This window comes from Anser anser (genome assembly GCF_964211835.1).
Source record: "Anser anser genome assembly, chromosome: 2".
Taxonomy (NCBI): domain Eukaryota; kingdom Metazoa; phylum Chordata; class Aves; order Anseriformes; family Anatidae; genus Anser; species Anser anser.
In genome coordinates this window covers 20,646,581-20,666,337 of record NC_139721.1, presented here as the reverse complement: position 1 = coordinate 20,666,337, position 19,757 = coordinate 20,646,581, and the positions used below count along the sequence as shown (strand labels likewise).

Genomic DNA, 19,757 nt, shown 5'->3' with positions numbered 1-19,757 from the left:
TTGGTATAAATTTTCTAGTCAGTTACGGAACAATACGTGCCTGAATTTTTCTGCTTAATATCTTGTGCAACTTCTAAGTTGTAAGGTAACATGATCATACTAATACCTTTGGCTTGGGATTCCCGTATTCAAAATTAGAGAAAATAATGCCTCAGCCAAGTAGCTCAGCTCTCAGAAACATTAGGGCAGAAAATCTGCCAGATGTCCACGACTCTGGAAGTACTCATTGCTGCACTGAATTACAGGATAAAATCCATATTCACATCCTTTTAATGAAGATTATTGTAAAAACAAAATAGAATATTCTTCGGAACAGCCTTTTTTTTTTTTAAATGATTAACATAACATATATGTATACATTTCACTTTGTTTACAGTGAACTTCAGTGATCTGACATCATATTCAACTCCCTTCCATAGTCCTTCAGATGCCACAGGGCATACAACAGTATCCAAATAACACTTTCATGTACTTTCATCTACCTCTTCCCTTCCAGTAATTCATAGAATGACATTTGAATTCAAGTATATAAATACATATGTTCAGTAGCCTTACTTTCAAAAGGTACTGGAGAGACTGCTCCCTACCCTCGAAAATCCAGTACTGAAGGCACACATCAGCTTTATACACAAAGCATTATATCCAAATCAAAACAACCGAAGAGCTTTAATTGTTCAAAACTATTGTACATGCATCAATATTTGCGTTAGTATTTTTAAGGAGTATGAAATCACGGTTACATTGAAAGACTAAGAAGCATCTACAAGTTATGTGTTACTAGGGAAGATTGCCACGAATTCCATTATATTTGAATTAAAATAAAACAAACCAAAACTATACCCAAAACAATAACAACTAGCTAATTCAATTTAACTCAACTGATAAATGAATTTCTGTAATTGCATAGTTTTTTAAAAGCTTCAGTAACAACCCCTGACATAGCCACTACATATCTGGGTTTTTCAGAATTGTCCTCTCTATCAAGAGATTTGATTTTTAGTAAAAACCAAGATCTTTAGGCAATCTTTGTGGGGTTTCATGATGAAAAACAGGACTGAGCAAACTAAGTTCACCTGAAAGTCTGATTATTCCTAAATATGTTCACACGCACCAAATCTGAAAAACCTATACAGGGTAGGCATGTGTAGGAAACATTGTTTTGTTTCAAGTTGCCTGTACCAGAGGAATTACGTATCTGGGCATAGCAATTGCACTCTCTTAACAGACTTTCTTGACCTAGCCCTACTTTAGGAGACTTGTGAGAATAGCTGCGTCACAAACTGGTGAAGTTTAATTTCTTTTGAAAAAAATTCTTTGAAAAGTTGCTCTCCATTTTTTATTTTTAAAGTCACCTTTAAGTACTGAAAGGCCGCAAGAAGTCTGCCTAGAGCCTTCTCTTCTCCAGGCTGAACATCCCCAGCTCTCTCAGCCTTCTCCATAGGAGAGGTGCTCCAGCCCTCTGAGGATCTTCCTCTCACCTTCCTCTGGACCCACTCTAACATCCACAACTTTCTTGTGCTGGGGGCCCCCAGACCTGGATGCAGCACTCCAGGTGGGGCCTCACGAGGGCAGAGCAGAGGAGGACAATCACCTCCCTCAACCTGCTGGCCGTGCCTCTGGTGATGCAGCCCAGGATGCAGTTGGCCTTCTGGGCTGCAAGCGCACACTGTTGGCTTGTGTCAAGTTTTTCATCCACCAACATCCCCAAATCCTTCTCTGCAGGGCTGCCTTCAATGAGTTCTTCTCCCAGTCTGTACTGATGTCTGGGATTGCCCTGACCCAGGTGCAGCACTTCGCACTTGGCCCTGTTGAACCTCATTAGGTTCACATGGGCCCACTTCTCAAGCTTGCCCAGGTCCCTTTGGATGGCATCCCTTCCTTCTGGTGTGCCGAATGCATCATTCAGCTTGGTGTCATCTGCAAACTTGCTGAGCATGCGCTTGGTCCCACTGTCTTTGACGTTGATAAAGATATAAAACAGCACTGGTCCCAAAACAGACAGCTGAGGGACACCCTTAATTTCAAAAAAAAGAGGACAGCAAGCCAAACCCATAGGCGTACAGAATTGTTTTTAAGCTTAAACATGATAACCCCTCCAGTGAGAATGAGTGATTCTATAGCATGCATTATTAGCATTCTTTACGAAGCTCATGTGCTTACAAAAATATTTGTTAGCTCTAGAAAGAAGAGCTTGTTTTCCATTCAAATGACCTTTCTATTGCCAATTTATCTACTAAGAAATTTTCACAATGTATAGTTTTGGGTCTGCTTTCAAAGTCTCTCATACCAACTGCAACTTTTTTCTTCCTTTACTGTATAAAATCATTTGTGATGGATCACAATCCCCAATTTGTACCATTTACCTAAGCAGCGGAGTAATAGCAAGTGTGCTACTATAGGGTAATGCAATCTACTTCTGAAGAAATTTTTAATTAAAATGTTAAGATCATATAGATGGAGTAGGAAGAGAAATGTAGGCATGAAATGCAGATAACAGTAGAAAAGATAAAAGAATAGCATGTATCTTCATCAGTGGGGAATCAGTACAATCACATACAGCTTCTCTAGACACCTAGTTCATAAAAAGAACAGACTACAACAATAATCGCAACACAATACAAAGAAGTCAGTCAGTCAAGTGAGAAAAAACAGAGGTGGGGCAGAGTAAGGAAGCAAAAGACTGTGGTCACCCGCATCCCAAAGTTGACAGAAGGCACACAGAACAGCACACGGTCACCCATCAGAAAGAACACAGGACATGTGATGAGGACACAGTAACTGGTGTTAGCTCTGTATCACCATAAGTAATCCTTGCAAGACTACTTTGTTTCAAACATCCTGCTTCTTGTGAACATGCATGCATGAAATAATAAGTGAAATCTATGGCAGAGTAAGTGTAATGAAATCAGTTCCACTTAAAATAGAGAAAACTCTCCCCTTATGGTGTTGTAATGATTTTTCTTACCTGCCCACCAACACTAGCTAACAGTAAACTTTGCTGTATTAAATGCAACACAACACAGCTTAATACCAATACTAGCGCAGCACTACAGCAAGATTCCTAGACTTTTCTTCTATTTCACACACTAGAATATTTTAACCAAACGCCAATTTATTTTTTTAATGGAAAAAGCTGTTTTGATAGATATTTTCCTTAGCCAAATAAAATTGTGCTAATGCTACCTATGAGTATCAAGATGGGCAGATATGATTAACTCCTATATACTCAATTTACTTTGTTACTTTGCCATTAATGTTATATTATAGCCTTGCCTTTACCATCATTTTTTCCAATGCATAGTAGGCTTGATCATACCTAAACACATATGCACAGTGGATGTGTGTATAATGGTTTTGCATACTCTAATCTTTCCCAAATTTTCAAGTGCTAGCTTGCAATCTTAACTTCCACAACATAATACAGAGCATACAGCTGGGTCTATCACTCTATACTAACTTTTTCCAGCAAGAATGATTCTATACTGTGCATTACTGGCCTTCAACAATAAAAAAAATCTGCAAATTAAACTGTGTGGTGCTACCATTATTATGATTTGTCCAACAGCTAATCTTTAGTGTAATACTAATCGGCATGAAAGGAAGAAAAGGAAATGCTATAAAACAAACAAAAAAGGACAAGGAATGCAAAATAGATTTTAGTATCTTTAAGTTTTGACTAGTCTGCCTGATTTTTGGAGTCTTACCTGGTTTGGTGAACAAACAGGAAAATCTTCAACTGGTGGAATTAAACCCTGGGCAATTAACTGTCCATAAGACGGAGGAGCTTCTCTTCTTAACAGTTCAGCCTCAACCCTTGACAAGTGAGTTTCAAATGATCTTTCAAAGAGAAAAAAAATCATAATACATAAAACTATGATAAAGATTTAAATCTAAATGTCAATTTAATTTATTCAAAATACAGTAAGTCCTTGCAGTCATTCCCATGGGTCTGTCCAGATCATAAAAGAACAAAAAAAACACCACCCCTGCAACAATAAATTCCTAAGAAAATGCATTGGCTAAATATAAAAGACACCATTACAGATGCTAAAAATATTTTTAAAAAGTGAAGAGTGAGTAATCATGGCACGACAGAGTCTACAATAGAAGAAAAATTGTTAGACAGATTTGAAATATTAACTGCAAAAATGAAGCATTTCTACATTTTCTTTTGGGTAATAACGTAAAAACAGTTAAATGATCAGAATACTTCTATTCCCTTTCAACTAACCTCTTACTGTCAAAGAGAAACAAACCTTTAGAAAACACATGAAAAAATAATTGTATATGAATAAAAGTGTTTCAAGTAATGATTCAACAAAAGATATGAAAGCATTTTAAAAATTTAAGTACCCGAGTCCGTCTGTTTTACTTACCTTCGCTCAAACATCCTGAGTGAGTACAATTTACAAGTACATCCCAGTGCAATGACAAGCAGCAGTCCGCAAATAAGACTCCCAATGACAGCTGCGGTTATTACTCTAGTGGGCACAATGACTGGGCAATTCTCTTCATCACTGCCATCACCACAGTCATCTTGAGAATCACAAACCCAGCTCTCAAACACACAGCGGTTATTTTTACAATGAAAATTTCCTGGCTGACAGAAGAAACAATTTTTTTCATCTGAACCATTAGGGCAATGATTCTGGTAGTTGCAGCGATCTGAACGGGGGTAGCAAACACCATTTCGAGAACAGGGAAACTCATCTCTTTGGCACATGGTGCAGTTGGTTTCATCCCTTCCGTTTGGACAGTGCCAGTAGCCATCACAGCGTTGCTGCTCCGTGTAGCAACCCCAGTTTCCACCACATGGAATTTCCCAGGGCAAACAGAAACCATCCACTTGATAGGTGGCATTGAATCCTCTTGCAGCATTCACTTTGTCAGCACAAAAATGCACTCTTATCTGTCCTGAGGATGAAACAACCGTGAGGGGAGCATGAGAGTCAAATGCTGTTAGCACACGCAACAGCCTCCGTGGATTCTCTTCTAATCCATCATATATTTTGACATAGTCTCCATAGCCTGTACCATCAAGTTTAAAATCCGTGAATCGCAAAATTACTTTGCGATGATCACCAGTGTCTATCAGCCAGGTGCAGTTGCTTCCAGGTGGATAGAAGTCAGGATAGTTGGGAGAACTGAAAGTACCATAAAAGTATTTTAACCACTGCCCACATGTTGGCACATCACAGTCTATTTCGTCTCCTAGGTCAAGACAATCGATGTTACCATCACATTTTAAAGATTCTGGAAGGCAAGTATAAAGCTTGGTGAAGCGAGAAAGACACTGGAACTGATTGTTAGCACAAGGTTGAAAGGAAGAAACTGTTGGAGGATTAGCTTTGGCACAGATTTCTTCGTCAGAGTTGTCTCCACACTCATCCATATTATTACACTTCCAAGCTTCTGGAATACACTTCCCATTAGCACAATGAAACTGGTCACAATCACAATTTGGTTCATCAGACTTTCCTGGGGAAGAAGGGAAAAAGAGTAATAAAAACACTACATTCTAAAGAAAGAGAATGATTTATGGTTTGTGTTGCATATTTATTTGCCGCACCAAGTAGATCACAATGGTAAAACAACTATTTAAGATCTCTGTAAATCATCACAGCTTTCAATGTTTCAAGATAAAGCAGCTTTTGAAGTCTACGTTCTGTGAGCGCATCAGCATGAGTGTCGTTCTTAGCTACGTTCAGTTAAATAACTTTAACCTATGCAAGAAAACAATGCTCTTTCATGGTGATCGAAAAACCCAGCTTCTAAGGTGCAAAAAATACGTCAGGAAGACTGTTTCTCTTCTCGTACACGCTAGCTATAGAAACATTTTGTCCTGTAGTCACCTCCTCAAATTCCTTCTCCTAAAAGCAGTTTGTCCTCTCTCCCATTTTCACAGGTTCCTACCTTATACCTTGTACGTAAGGATCTATAGCAAGAGAGAAGCTGACAGTTGAAGGTCGCTTATTACCCCCAATCTAAGACAGAAATTTCTCTCCTCACTCTCTTCCCACTGTCTCCTCTTGGCTCTCCTCCAGCAATCAAGAGAGAAGATTGCACTGAAAAGCACAAACGTATACTTGGCTAAGCACACAATTATGCCTTAAACATTAAGGATGCAAGTAGTGGTCCAGAAAGTATGGATTTTTTTTTTTTAATTCTGAAAAAAGTTAAGACACCTTTATTTATAAAAATGTGGTCTAGTGGCTACTACCACACTTGTAACCAACATTTTTTTTTTTTGCCAGGATTCATTTATAAAGGTTCCATCCATGTTGAACACTGAAGCATGCCTCAGAAACAATTTATTTAATCTCTGTAACAACTTAGCTGAGTCAAATACCCCGTATCATTCAAAATCACTAAATTTATGAAGATGATGGTACAGACTGTAAAACAGGCTATAAAACAAACTGCCACGGTCAATCCTCCAAAAAAAAAACATTAAAAAAATCTGCAATGCAGATGGTCCTACACAGCAGTAATTCAAGAAATAATTTAGACAGATACATACTAAATCTAAATAACACTGTACTTATGGTTTTAAAAAAGAAACAGGACAGGGACAACGATGATGAACTTACTGAAATGCAGACTTTCCCAAGAGAAGCGGGGGTTCTATCTTGCTTTACAACAAAACAGTTCAGATTGGAAGGGATCTCTGGACATCACCTAATAACATAATCTGCCCATAACAAGACTAAGTGAAGTTTGGTTGGGTTGTCCAGGGCCTTATCCGATCAAGTATTTTCAAGGTTCCAGTGCTGAACCACTCAAACTGATAAGACTCCTCATACCTAAGTCCTGATTTCCCTTGCTGCAACTGATCTGCTGTGATAGGTCAAGTCACATCACATCTGTGTTTTTTTTCCACTATTTCATTAATGCTTGGAAAGCATTAAAAAGAAATATGCTACCTTAAAAGAATCAACTTTAAAAAAAAGATGCAATAACAATATCAGCATTTGAAACATCTCAAAAATGCTAAGGCTTTTAAAAAATGAGTACAGGAAAATGTGGAACCAACAAGGGTGATAAATGTTAAGATCAATGCTCAAGAGTATTTAAGTCAACAAATTCACTGGTGATTAAGTTCTAGAAAATTCTTATTTCATAAAAAAAAACAACAAAACCACACAAGAACAGATCTAGTATAAATGACATGATCTTATTCTGATACACACACAGCATACGTAATATTAGCATGGCAAATACTTAGGATGATCCTGGACTTTGAATGTGAAACTTGTACGCATGAATTCACTCCTAGACTGATCATGACAGTCCTATCACTGTGGGCCATAGGTAGAGGGCAATACAGTATTATATGCGTAAGAGTTGGTGAACTTGTTCAAGTACTGATTATAGTCTAGCTCACCGTTTCTACTTTGCAGAACTCTGAAAAATGTTGAGTAGAAAAATATAACACAGAGCTGTAAACATTCATGGCAATGTTGTAGTAATGAAACAAGAGACAATTTCAACTTAAACACTTCTTCTGTAGGCTTTTAAACTTCCCAGAAAAGAGCAGCCTACTTGACCCTAAGTTAGCATTTTTAATCAATGATCCTTGAGTCATTACATCAGGAAATCTTACTTACGAATCAAACATTAAGTGATAAAATAATTAGGAATATGCACAAAATAAAACTATCCTTGCAAGTTATACCTCAAGAGACTTTGGGATAGGACAAGATAATCAGCAAAAACTCAAGTGCAGTTGTAGCCAAAGGACTAATGCAATTCTTCCATGTATAAGGGAACATAAACTTCTTTACCTTTATTAACGCTATTTTTCACTAAACATCAATGATTAGTAATCTCTGACCCATTAGGATACACCTAATGGAGACAGAGGGAAGACAAAGTGATCACAAAATTTTACCTTATGGTTAAGTATGTTTCCTACATGGAATTTTTTGTTGTTGTTTTTGTTTAAAATGAAATATGAATATTTTCCTTAAAGACATTATCTACTTCCACACCAGATTTTAAATGCAGGGCTCTCTAATGGTCCTTTTTAGGCCTGCGATCTCTATTGCTTCTATCATTTCAGTACAAGTAAATCTAAATAGTATCTGTGCAACACAATACTTTTTTACCCCCTTTTTCTTCAATCACATGCCACCTTTAAGAAGTGCCTTAGAAACATTGAAATAGATAGTCTGGTGAGGTGCTAAACTGAGCACTACTGCGTAACAATAGTGAGGAGGAATCAAAAACCACAATGGCACAACGGAACGTATAGCAAAAACATAGCTGGTATTTCAGGAGTCTCTTTTTCACGCTGCAAAGCAGAGCCAATTAAAAGATTACTCAAGCAGGTTTTTCAACTGTTGTCTCACACACAGGACACTTCACAATTTTAGAGGACCACCCTGATCTGTGAAACACAATACTACCATCTCAAATATAAAATACTTACCAAGTATCTTATCTAGTATGCGGACCAATATCAAGCCAATTTCAGTAGGATCATTTTTAAAAATATACATTTAAACTATTAAAAATACATTCAGAAACAGAGGACTAAATTATCTGTTGAGGTGTTAAGCTGAGTACTATTGCATGATGCTAGCAAGAAGAAATCAAGTAACATAAGAAAAAAATGCTTGTTGAAATGTTATAGCTTCTTCCAAAAGGGGGTTACACAGTGAAATTGTTTCAAGATTAGAGGAAAAGACAGAAAAGGATTTTCAAAAAAACTCTATTACGCCTGTGGCTTGCCCCCCCCAAATCCACATCCCTATCCAAAATGTTCTTCTTGCTCATAACCCTCCAGGCAGGAACTCTACCTTTCCTCTGAGCCACTGAGATAAGTCGGGCAGAAGCCAATGCCCAGCATAGGGTGTCTGTGCGCAGTTAGCAGAAACAGTAGTGAAGGATTACTGATTAGGCAGTAACTTTTTCTTCCGGTCATGCTTTTTGATGAGACAGTAAGCAAAAAATCCTGGTGGAATATTGACCTGAAAGCTGAGTCTGCATCAAAAGCATGGCTACATTACTTCGCCCCAGCCTTGCTAAACTGCAAGGAGCTGAAGCATAGAGGGAACTTTTTCACAGGCTTCAAAATGTGTGATAGAGGGGTAAGCCCTCCTAGGAATTTTAGATTTGAAAGAAGAGCTCTGACAGGGTGAAGGAAGCCATTAGAAAGAGTGCAGAATACAGAATGGGCAAACCTGGGTCAGAGTACAAAAGATTGGTACTTTTACCGAGGCTTGGTGAAGTAGTTTTGAACACAGGTGGCTGTGGATAGGTATAAGAGAATATGAGTTGTTTCATATAGGAGAGGAATTGAATGCAGGTGTGCAGAGATCTGGAGCATGTCAGAGCATGGAGTATGAGCAAGAAAATACAAAATATTAATACAAAAACATTACAAAAGCAAAGAAGAATCTAATCCAGTATTTCTTATGATGAAGACTCAGAACACCACGATCATGCTATTATATAAAATCCTACAACCTCATAATGCCAGAAAACAGTTTTGAACTAGCCCTTATTAATGACTGGCTTCCTCCTCTCTCTCTGGGCAACAGCTACTAGAGCAAAAATTGCACACAAAACAGTCTCAAAGTATTACTGTTGGTAACTAGTTTATATTGCATGCTTGAATTATTCAAGAAAAAAGTCACTTGTACAAAACCATGTCTGTACTTGGCTAAAGTAAATTATCATAAATGCATGATTTATTTTTATATTTAAAGAGATTATATATACCAGAAATAGGAAAAAAAAGATACGATTTCTGTGAGAAGTGTAAATAAACAAACCAAACAAAAAAAAATACATAACCAACCACACTATTTCTTCCTTCTCTTGCCATACTTACGCAACTCAGAAGTCTACCCAACTATTTAACAAACTGATTTTATTCTGATGGAAAAAAATCAAATCTTAGGCTATGTAGGAAAAAACAAAGAACATATTCCATTTACCTAGTATTAACTGATTTTTTTCCCCCAAATCATTCAGTTTATTAATTCTGAGTATTATCGTAAATGTTATAATTCCAGCTTTGAATACTCAAATTGTGATGGGATTAAAATACTTCACATGACGTATATTTTCCCTGATTTCAATAAGGCCTGAACTGACTACAGGAAATACATATACTGCACCCTACTACAAGGAAATAGATCTTAAACCAGAAAAGAAAACCCATGAAACTGTGTACTAGGTATCACTTGAAACATACCAGCAAAGTAGGCTAATCTGAAGCCTTTTCTGGAGATGCTGTCGTCTGAATGAAATCTGATCCAAACATGATCCTGTGAAGAGATGTATGGTGAAGGAATGGAGGAGCCACACGCTCTATAGCCTTCAATATTCTTGTAGCTTCCAATTGTCAACCAATCTGAGCTGCATCGGCGTGATCCCTGAACATCAAAATCTTGAAAGCTGAAAGAGAAGAGAGGTCAAAATTGCTACTGACCTGGCTATTAACCCAACCAAGCTGATGAAGTACTATACATAAAAATGGAAATTAGTTGAAAGTACTCTTCTGGTCTGAAATAAAAGTAATGGCTTTTCTATCCAGGTAAGAATACAATTCAACCTTGTGGTGTTAATACTCTTATGTTATAAGGGCTGCAAGAATCCATTCTGTCAACCACAATATTGCATTTACTACTTTAAAAGCTCAGTTTTGCCTAAATAAATAAATAATCTTTCACTTTAAGGAAAAATTTTAAATAATTCTATGCATGAAATTGCATTTTGAACCTCATTTAATGATTTTCATATGCTACTAAGTGATTTTATTTAAACTAAATTTCAGCAGAACTTTAGCTAATGCTACACTTTGCCAATGACAGGACTTGACATTGCAAGTTCAGCTAAATTGTTCAAAACTACTATTTAAGATAAGAGTTGCCCTCAGTTGCACTACTCAGTTACCCAATGGATATGTCATGGAAGATATTACCCAAGCTTTGACTACAGCTATATAAAGGCATGCTGCCATGGTAATGAAGTGCAAAGGGGAGATAGTCTAGGCAAAGCAGGTCAGCACAGACAACAGAGCTGTAAACCTGAAATGAAATGTGAAATGTATGCTAGGAAGATGAGTGAAAGAAAACAACGTGAGAGAAAAAAGAAGTTTTATTAAAAATAAATTGTATGAAAGATTTTAGAAAGCATTCTAATAGATGTGCACTTTTACCTATTCTACATTGTGTTAATGACAGTTTAACATTTAGTAGAAAGATTGTTTAAATTCAAAAAAAAATTAAAGAAGTAACTGATGTCAAAGCAGATACTTGCTAATGAAGAGCTTCTTCTTACTCAGCAGGTCTGTATTAGAAAGAGTTTCATAATCAGTAGTATGAGCTGCCTATGAAACAGTACCAATTTGTATCCTGATGCTAGAACAAACCTAGACTTCTGTTGTGGCATTAACAGAGAATGAACTGATGAGAACTTACACAACTTTTTATACTACTTCTTTCCAAATGTTACAAGGTATCTGAAACTGTGGAGTCAGCACTTCCAAAACCACTATTTTATCTATTGATTTACTATTTATTCCCTGTTACTTTTAAGCACACCACGAGATTCTGTAGTAATGAAGCATTAGAGAATTGCCCATACACATTTTTGAATAAAAGATTCTTATATTTCAGAGAAATTAAAAAGAGTTCAAATAAATGAGCATACAGAACATATTTATTCTGGTTTTCAACTCTGCAGTTTTGAAAATATACTTGGGATGAGGAGGAATGGGCATGACAACACTCAGCAAGAAAATGATCAACTTTAGCTTTATAACATACCTTTTAATACTGACAGTTACAATATGCCACAATATATTATAAAATATATATGAGCATTTTGATTATATTCTTTTAAAATTAAGAAAAAAAAGCTAGTCACTCTCTCATTAACTTATGTAAATTTAGAACCATATTTATAGAAGCACTCATATTTGTCCCAGCTTTACTATTCTTCAGAAAGAGTTAGCTCTTGCTTCCATACTACTGAACGGAAATGGATGCTATTTCTATCATCCAATAGCTCTTACTGCTTTCAACAGAAGTTGTGAGTTGACATAATTTGAAAAAAAATAATTTTTATCCCTATACATAGAAGCAAAGAAGGTTCAGAAAACAAATGCTACATGGCTGCGTTAAGAGTAACTCAAAGGTTAAAAAAAAAGGACAAAATGGAAATCCTACATTTACAAGGAAGATAGAGGAAATAATTATACACAACAAACCAGTTAAAAATACTTAGTCAGTACTTCTTCAGTCCATGCAGTTAATACAGGAACCACCATTACCTGATAGTAATGATCTCCCCTGGGTTTGCATGGATGTACCAGCTACAGTTGATTCGGGCAGGATACTCAGAAGGCCAACCTGGACTTGTGATTGTCCCACTTGGTGATCGAATTTGTTCTGGAATATCTCCACAAGCTAAAAAATATGCATATAGAAAGCACACAAAAAGCAATTTGATTAATTTTTAAACGGCAGTAGGACAAAATTAATCATCAGCACTTACCAGGGAAAATATCACATCGAGTTAGATGAGGTTGCAGTAAAAACAAATGTCTAAAGTAGCTGCTAATGGACAAAGGCCATAATAAGTCAGTTGGAAGATGTCTTCCAACTTTTCCAGTGCAGAAGCTTGTACTATTATCAGTTAGTATACCACAGATTAATACATTTAAAAAAATATATATTAATACATACTGACTTTGACATCTTTATTCAGTGAAATATTTAGTATTTCTTAATCTTACTTTTTTGCCCTCACAAAAATTTGATTCAATGTAACTATGCATTTACACCTTATAGTGACAAATGTCTTGGAAAGTGAGAAATAAATTAAAGCAAAATGATCCGGTAGCTGAAATTTCCTGTCTTACAAAGACACAGTGCCTAGCCATACTTTAAATATGGCCTTCCAGACCTTGGCATGGAAGTGATCTTCTCTCACAAGATTCCCAGATCTTGGATGGCAAACAGCACTTATTGCAACATACTTTGTTTACAAATATTAAGTTAGGTTTACAAGAATTTATTTTTAAGAGGGACTTGCATAACTACATTTCTGGTAATGGACTGGGAAGCTTTTATTTATAGGACCAATTCTATCCAACCAGAGTAACTGAACCATTTGTATTTGTACTTTATTATAGGAGTATCTTTCTGCAATGGCCTTAACTCAGCTGCTTCTTTCTTTCACTGGAGCGTTCTTAGTGTTGCTAATTTTATTTGAAGTAATGTTCTTATTAATTTTGTGTTTTTTTTTTTTTTCTCCTTAACAGCCTTATATCCAACAGTTGTCATATAAAATATTCACAACATTCACATAGATAGGAAGGCCAGAATGCTCTCACTACAGTGCTTGAAATTATGACCCTGTTAAGTTTCAGAGGCCGGAAAACATATTCAAAATAATTGCCCACGTTTCTTTTATTTTAATCTTTCATCACTGCTCATCCAAAACTTGTGGACTCTGTAAGTTTACTGGTAAAGCCAACAGTTATGCAAAGAAGTAGTTTAAAGAAAAGAACTGTGACAAATTGGGAGGCATTTTCATCATTGTCTGTTGAACAAGAACTTTAGAATGTTTAAAATTTTCAATATATGTTTGATTAAAATGACAAATCAGAACTGGCACAGTGAACAAATGTGTAAGAATAAACTGCACTTGTAAAAATATAATTACTAAAATTACGTTGCAATAATGTAAACAGGTTATTCCTTTTGTTTTCATATTTTTAATCCACAATCAAGTTTTTAGAAAATTTTTCAAGAGTACAGAGATCTGAAATTATTGAACAACTCTGATACAATGTAATACAAAGTTACATTCCTATATGATTATTATCACTTACAAATATTTTAATGTAGCATAACTAACGTATTTCTAAAAATAGGTTTAAAAGGATTAAAAGACAAAAATGCTGTCATATGCCAACATTTGCTGCATTAGCTTGAATATATAAAGTTAGAAACACAAATAAAACTCGGTAGATTTACTGTTTTCAACTGGTGTTTTAAAACAACATTGCTTTAAGAAATTTTTCAAATGTTTCTTGTTAGAGCATAATTCATGCTGCACAGTGAAGTACCTTGGAAAGAAAAAGTCTCGAAATACAGAAAGATAGAATTTTATTTGAATAGTTAATTAACTATTCACTCTAAGCTTTCTTGTTTTAATTTCCAGAAGGCCCTATAGGTGGTGCTCGAACACCACGGTATTTTGGAACACTACCCTTGCATGAGCAACCTGGATACATTTTGCATCTGTTCAGACAATAAATGGAACGACTGGAAAGAAAAACTTCACAATTGAATGTTGCAATAAAAAATAATTTTTGACTGGTATGAAACTAAAACACATGCAAAAAAAAAAGTTAAAACGTGTAAAATGTTTTGTACCAAGCTTACAGATGTTGGCAAGCAATTCCACACACTATTTGGTTGGTACTGATATAGAGCTTAAAATAAAACTGCCTTCAGGTGAAATTTATATTATTAGAGCATTCATCTGGTTTTAGATGTTTACGCGCTAACATGTTAGATTTTGCTATCAAAAACCTCTGAGGAAGCTTTTAAATTTGCCTGACAACACAAGAGAGGATAACCTCATCCTAGAGCATCAAAATAATCCACTCAACATATGTTCATTCAATTTTACAAAGTTCACCTCCGAAGACTTCAGCATGCTATAAATATACGTATAGCATGTGTTTGCTGAATAGAAACCTCCAAACACAGCTATCAACTGTAAATTACTATGCAATTAGTTTTGCAACTTGCTACGCTGGCACAGCGCTGACAGCTACCATTTCTCAGTCCAGTCCCTACAGTAGTACAAGCAGAAACTTTTACTTGTTACACAAGCTTGGAAGAAATTCCACAGAGAAAGCCTGTATAACCAAGCTGCTGTTTTCAAAGCACCCTGAAAAGTTCTAGTTTTACTAATATTCAAGCTTCTTTTGTCCCCCTGTACCCACCTTTTTTTTTTTTCCTTCACTACCAGCTGTCTCCCTACACTTTCTGTATTTTCACTTCAGATGGCTTCCCCTCTTTCCACCGAAGCTACCACTAAAGAGCTGAGGGCAAAACATGACCATTTGCAGCCTTGTCTAATATTGGAAGAGAAGCAGAACAAGGACGGCATGAGGAAGCAAGGATGAACACAGGCACTAAAACACAGGGTGAAACGAACAATATGCTGAGATAGAAAAGTCGAACTGAAGAGTTTGCATACGACCAAGTGGGGGTTCAAGAAATAAAAGGAAACGGACTTGAAAAGGGAATTGCAGCTACCTGAACTGAAGGTTCAGGTAAGCTCAATGGCTCAATGTACCTCCATACCTGATATGCATTCATGCACTAAAATCTCTTTCCTACAACTAAGGAGACAACAGAAATCTCTTATTTGCTTGAAAACTTTAACATATATACACACACACACACACACATATACGACTTCTATAAAGCAGAGCTGCACTTCAGAAGTGCTGTCATCTTGAGAGTAATTTCTCAGGAAGATTTTTTAAAATCAAGTACAACCTTCTGAAATAAAACAGTTGTAAAGGGCATCTACTTTATAAAGATAATATCAAACCTTTTAAATCAACTCCTAAGCCTTTTAAATCAATTCCTAAGCCTCTGCTTAATTAGGATGTTTCTTCTAAAGCTTTCGAGAAAAATATAATTTAACATACATTTTATTAATCTGTTTGTAGCCATGAATAATGTGAGCAACATCAAGGAGGCCAGGGACTCAAAAAACAATTCAGGTGATAGCGCATAAAGCTAAGCATTTTCCCCTAAACTGGAGATTTTGCACTTCTAATTTCCATTGCTAGCAGCCTTGAGTATTTAAAAATTACTGAAAAACAGACCAGCTTTTAAAGCATTTAAAATACGTAAGAAAATAACAATATGAACATATATATATATATGATACGTATATAACATATATATATATATATATGTTATGTGTATATATGTATAACTCGTATATAACAATATGAGTCCGGAAAAAAGGAGATGAAGTTCTAACCAAGACAGAAGCACAAAACAAACCAAGAAGGCTCAGAGGATGCACAGCAATTTAAGCCCAGGATATTTTCAAATCTCCCCATGCTGGTGGCTACAGGGCTTTGGGTGAGACTGACTCCTTTCTGTACAACACATTTCTACATAGGTGTTGTCTCTGCCTACGTTCCTCTCAGTTCCCCCGACACCACTGCATTCTTTGGTATAATTCTGCTACTCCAGCTCCTACCTGTTTTAAGTTCTTTCCTTTGCCAGCCTTTATTTTACTAAAATATTTGTGATTTTGTTTGTTACTTTTCCTACCTCTGTTCAGTAGATTGCAATAATTTACTTACGACTGAAGACGCTTCACAAACTAGAGTGCAAAGTAATGGTCAAGAACACTGCTGAGATGATAAGCTCTGCACACGGTTTTCTGGTGTATGTGGATTTTCTTGTAGACTTTTTTTAAAAACGTGTTCTACAAAAGGTTTCCTTATTCCCTTCTTCCTGAAACGTGTTCACCACCCCAGCTTACAGAACATACCTATATACCACCTACAGGATGTTGACTGGTAAACAAAAGAGAGCCAATGAAAACTTTATGGTACAGAACTCAAATTTCAAGTTACAACAAGAAAATAATTAAGAAAGTTATCCAAAAATTCTGTAGCAAGAGAGGTAAAGTACCTGTAGCAACAGTGAACAACATGTCAAAGAAAAAAGTCACTTCAGAAAAGCAGGGAGAGGGAGATTAGGGATTTATCTTCACAGTAATGCCAGGAGATTAGTTGAAAAGATAAAAGAATTAGCTTTCAATGTGAACCACAAGATGATAAGGCATGCATTATATTGGACATGGTAAGGACATGAATGCAGCTGGATAAATGATCTGAAGGTGTTTAAAACAGCTTAGAGTAAAAAGAGAATAATGTTATGATAAAGTCTAAACCATGAATAGGGAGGATAATTATTGCATTTGTAACTCTCAGGAGCCACTGAAAGTCTTATTTGGAGAACTACAGGGGAAGCAGGCATAGGAATCCTTGCCTCCAGGTCACAATGAAAAACCTCTAATTTAAAATGCCCTTTGCTCTGCAATACAGGGACACAATAGATAAAAAGGAATCGTTATGAATTTATTTTATTATTGTCGTGAACAAGTGTTTTCTCCAGTAGAGAAAGTTTTTCAAACGGAGGTGGGGGAATATAATTTTGCACTTGTGAAAATCATGGTGCCACATACCACAAAGACAGACCTGAAAATATTTCTCAAATTTTCAGATTTTAAAGGCATTAACACTTGTTCAGTAGTGACAGCTTATACACAAGAGACAACATTCCATTACTGCTGTTGGTAGAAAAAGTGTGCTCATATATTAGAGGTTTACCTGCAACTTGGCAGATATAATATACAGCAGAAGCATAAATACCAAAGACCACAGAAGTCTCTGCTATTAAAACATAATTTAGTGAGGTAGGTCATGTAGCTTTACAGCAGCAGCACAACAGGAAATCTACCATCAAGACGATCATTTCATTTAAAATTCCTTCCCAGCAGCAACTGTCCAAGAAAATCTCCTGCCTGGTTTCAAAACCAAGTTAAAGTTGGAATTAGAAAGATCAAAGGCCAGCTGTCTTTGGTTCTATTTTACAGAAACTCTTTGTTTAAAATTGTTTTGCTAAATGTAAAGCTGCCCAGGTATGCTTGATGAAAAATAAAATCTCCAAGTCCAAACACATTTGGGAAACCCAAATTGTTTCAAAGGAACCCAACAATTATGCAAGTACAGCCTCACCTTTTATACCTGGACTACGCACTTACATTTTAAGATGTATATACATGTGACCATAAGGGAAACGCCACTGTGTCTGCCTGCATGCTTTCTTCATACTTTCACTAACAGAATCCCCCAGCTATCTCAAAATTCTCCAGTGAAATTTTTTTCACTTTACTCTTAAAATTTCTATCTTAACATATTATATATATATATATATATATCCCTAGCCACAAAGCTGTTTTTTAAAACACAGTACTGTTCAAACTATTTTTTTAATATATGTTTATTTTAAATGGAAGCCCTTGCTGGATCTTTCTTCCAAGGATCTAAAGGTCTCTCTAGCAGCTGTTGTTATCTTGCATAGAAAGTACGTTGTGTTCTCCTCTTCTTGGCACAGCCTGTTTGTGCCTGCTGGCCAAAGGACTGAAAGCAGAGTCAAAAATTCCATTCACCTCTTGCCCAGCAGATGCTTTTCTGCCTATATTGTGACTAGTGACAGGTCTGTTGCAGTAAATCAAATTGTGAAATGTTGTTAAAACCTATGCAGCTTTCAGTATATCTCATACAATCAATTTCAGCAACAATTGTTCCAAGAGCAGCAAGTATCCCTGCTGTTATTTGTGTGCCATAAACACGCTATATATGATTCTTGGTGCATTATTACTGTTGAAAAACAACAACATCCTTGATGATGCAGCACAAGAATGGATAGCAAAGATCCTCTATAATTAGCCTGTTAATAGTGTTTGTGTAGCAAGCAATGGAAGGGGAAAGAAGGTTGTACGCTCTAACAGAGACCATCCACTGAGTTACATTAATCTAAAAATTTAACCGTGTACACAAAAACCAACAAAAACCAATTTTATACAACGTGTTGTCATAAAATGAGTTTGCATTCTGACTTTTATTTTAGGAGAATGGTGTCAAAATCACTTTGATTTACAAGGATTAGTGGCAGCTTCCCGATGTAAAGAATCAGGCTTATACTCTTCTACCCATTGAAGGAAGGTGGTCATCTCCTTAGTTGCACATATTCTGAATATCTGCATCACTTAAGTGTAAAACACGACCAACTGGTCAGCTGACACTGGGGAACAAAGAATATACACTGGTATCATCTAATGCTTTAACTGACATACAGTCACATCACTAATACAGGTCCCAGTTGTAGCTGCTGCCCAGAAGAGGCCCAAAACTGACTTACAGGAAAAGAATGAAGCACCCTTTGAGCAACGTTTGCTGCTATTATGCCCTGTACTCTCCCGGCATCTCATCAGTTTCTCAGTTTCATGAGTTCTAAAATTCTTTTTTTCTTCTATTAAAGAAAATGTGCAGTCAAGTGTACAGCAGTTTCAGTTACTGCTTCAATCTAATCAGGTGAAACGCATAACTCCTGGATTTATATTATTTGATAGTAGCAGTGTCCAAAATTACATTTCAATAAATTTCATTTCACAAAAACTTTACTGTGGAAAGAAAATATCAATTCAACTTAAACCAACTTTTCTCTTAGTTCAATGTTTGTATGGAAAAATAATTAAGCAGTCCACTTAGAAAGGCATAATCTGTTCATGAGCATGCAGGTATCAATTTTATCTTATGAGAATTTTTCCATGTTCCAGTTGCTTCATTCCTTATTACATGCTGCAAAAGGCAGTAATAATTTTTATAGCCAAATATCTCTTCATAAGATACCAGGTGGCTTTCAATATTTACTATTTAAGTCATGCATGAAATTTAAACATTACAAAAAATGACTTACCCGTTGACACTCCTGAAATATGCACATTTTCAGAATGTTCTGCAAGAGCACCATTTCCTAAAATTAAACATAATGAATAAGCTAATTTCCAAGATAAAATTTGTAAAAATTCTTCAGATACCCTTTTACAGAACAGAAAGAACAAAACTGATGTTATTTTAATTAATATTAAACATTACAGGGCCTAGGTTCATTTTATGGTAA

General features: G+C 36.1%; 1 protein-coding gene across 2 annotated transcripts in view; it reads right to left on the bottom strand.

The window, feature by feature from the left end:
• LRP12 (LDL receptor related protein 12) overlaps positions 1 to 19,757 on the bottom strand; it is a 51,742-nt gene that overhangs the window by 3,988 nt on the left and 27,997 nt on the right. The window contains exons 2-6 of one of the 2 annotated variants that reach the window (XM_083827433.1): positions 19,554 to 19,610; positions 12,287 to 12,422; positions 10,205 to 10,407; positions 4,377 to 5,478; positions 3,705 to 3,837 (exon numbers count right to left, since the gene is read on the bottom strand). In XM_083827433.1, coding sequence (XP_083683559.1) covers positions 3,705 to 3,837; positions 4,377 to 5,478; positions 10,205 to 10,407; positions 12,287 to 12,422; positions 19,554 to 19,610 — 1,631 coding nt within the window. The remainder of the gene's footprint in view (positions 1 to 3,704; positions 3,838 to 4,376; positions 5,479 to 10,204; positions 10,408 to 12,286; positions 12,423 to 19,553; positions 19,611 to 19,757) is intronic. The other variant, XM_083827434.1, reaches the window with a different exon arrangement.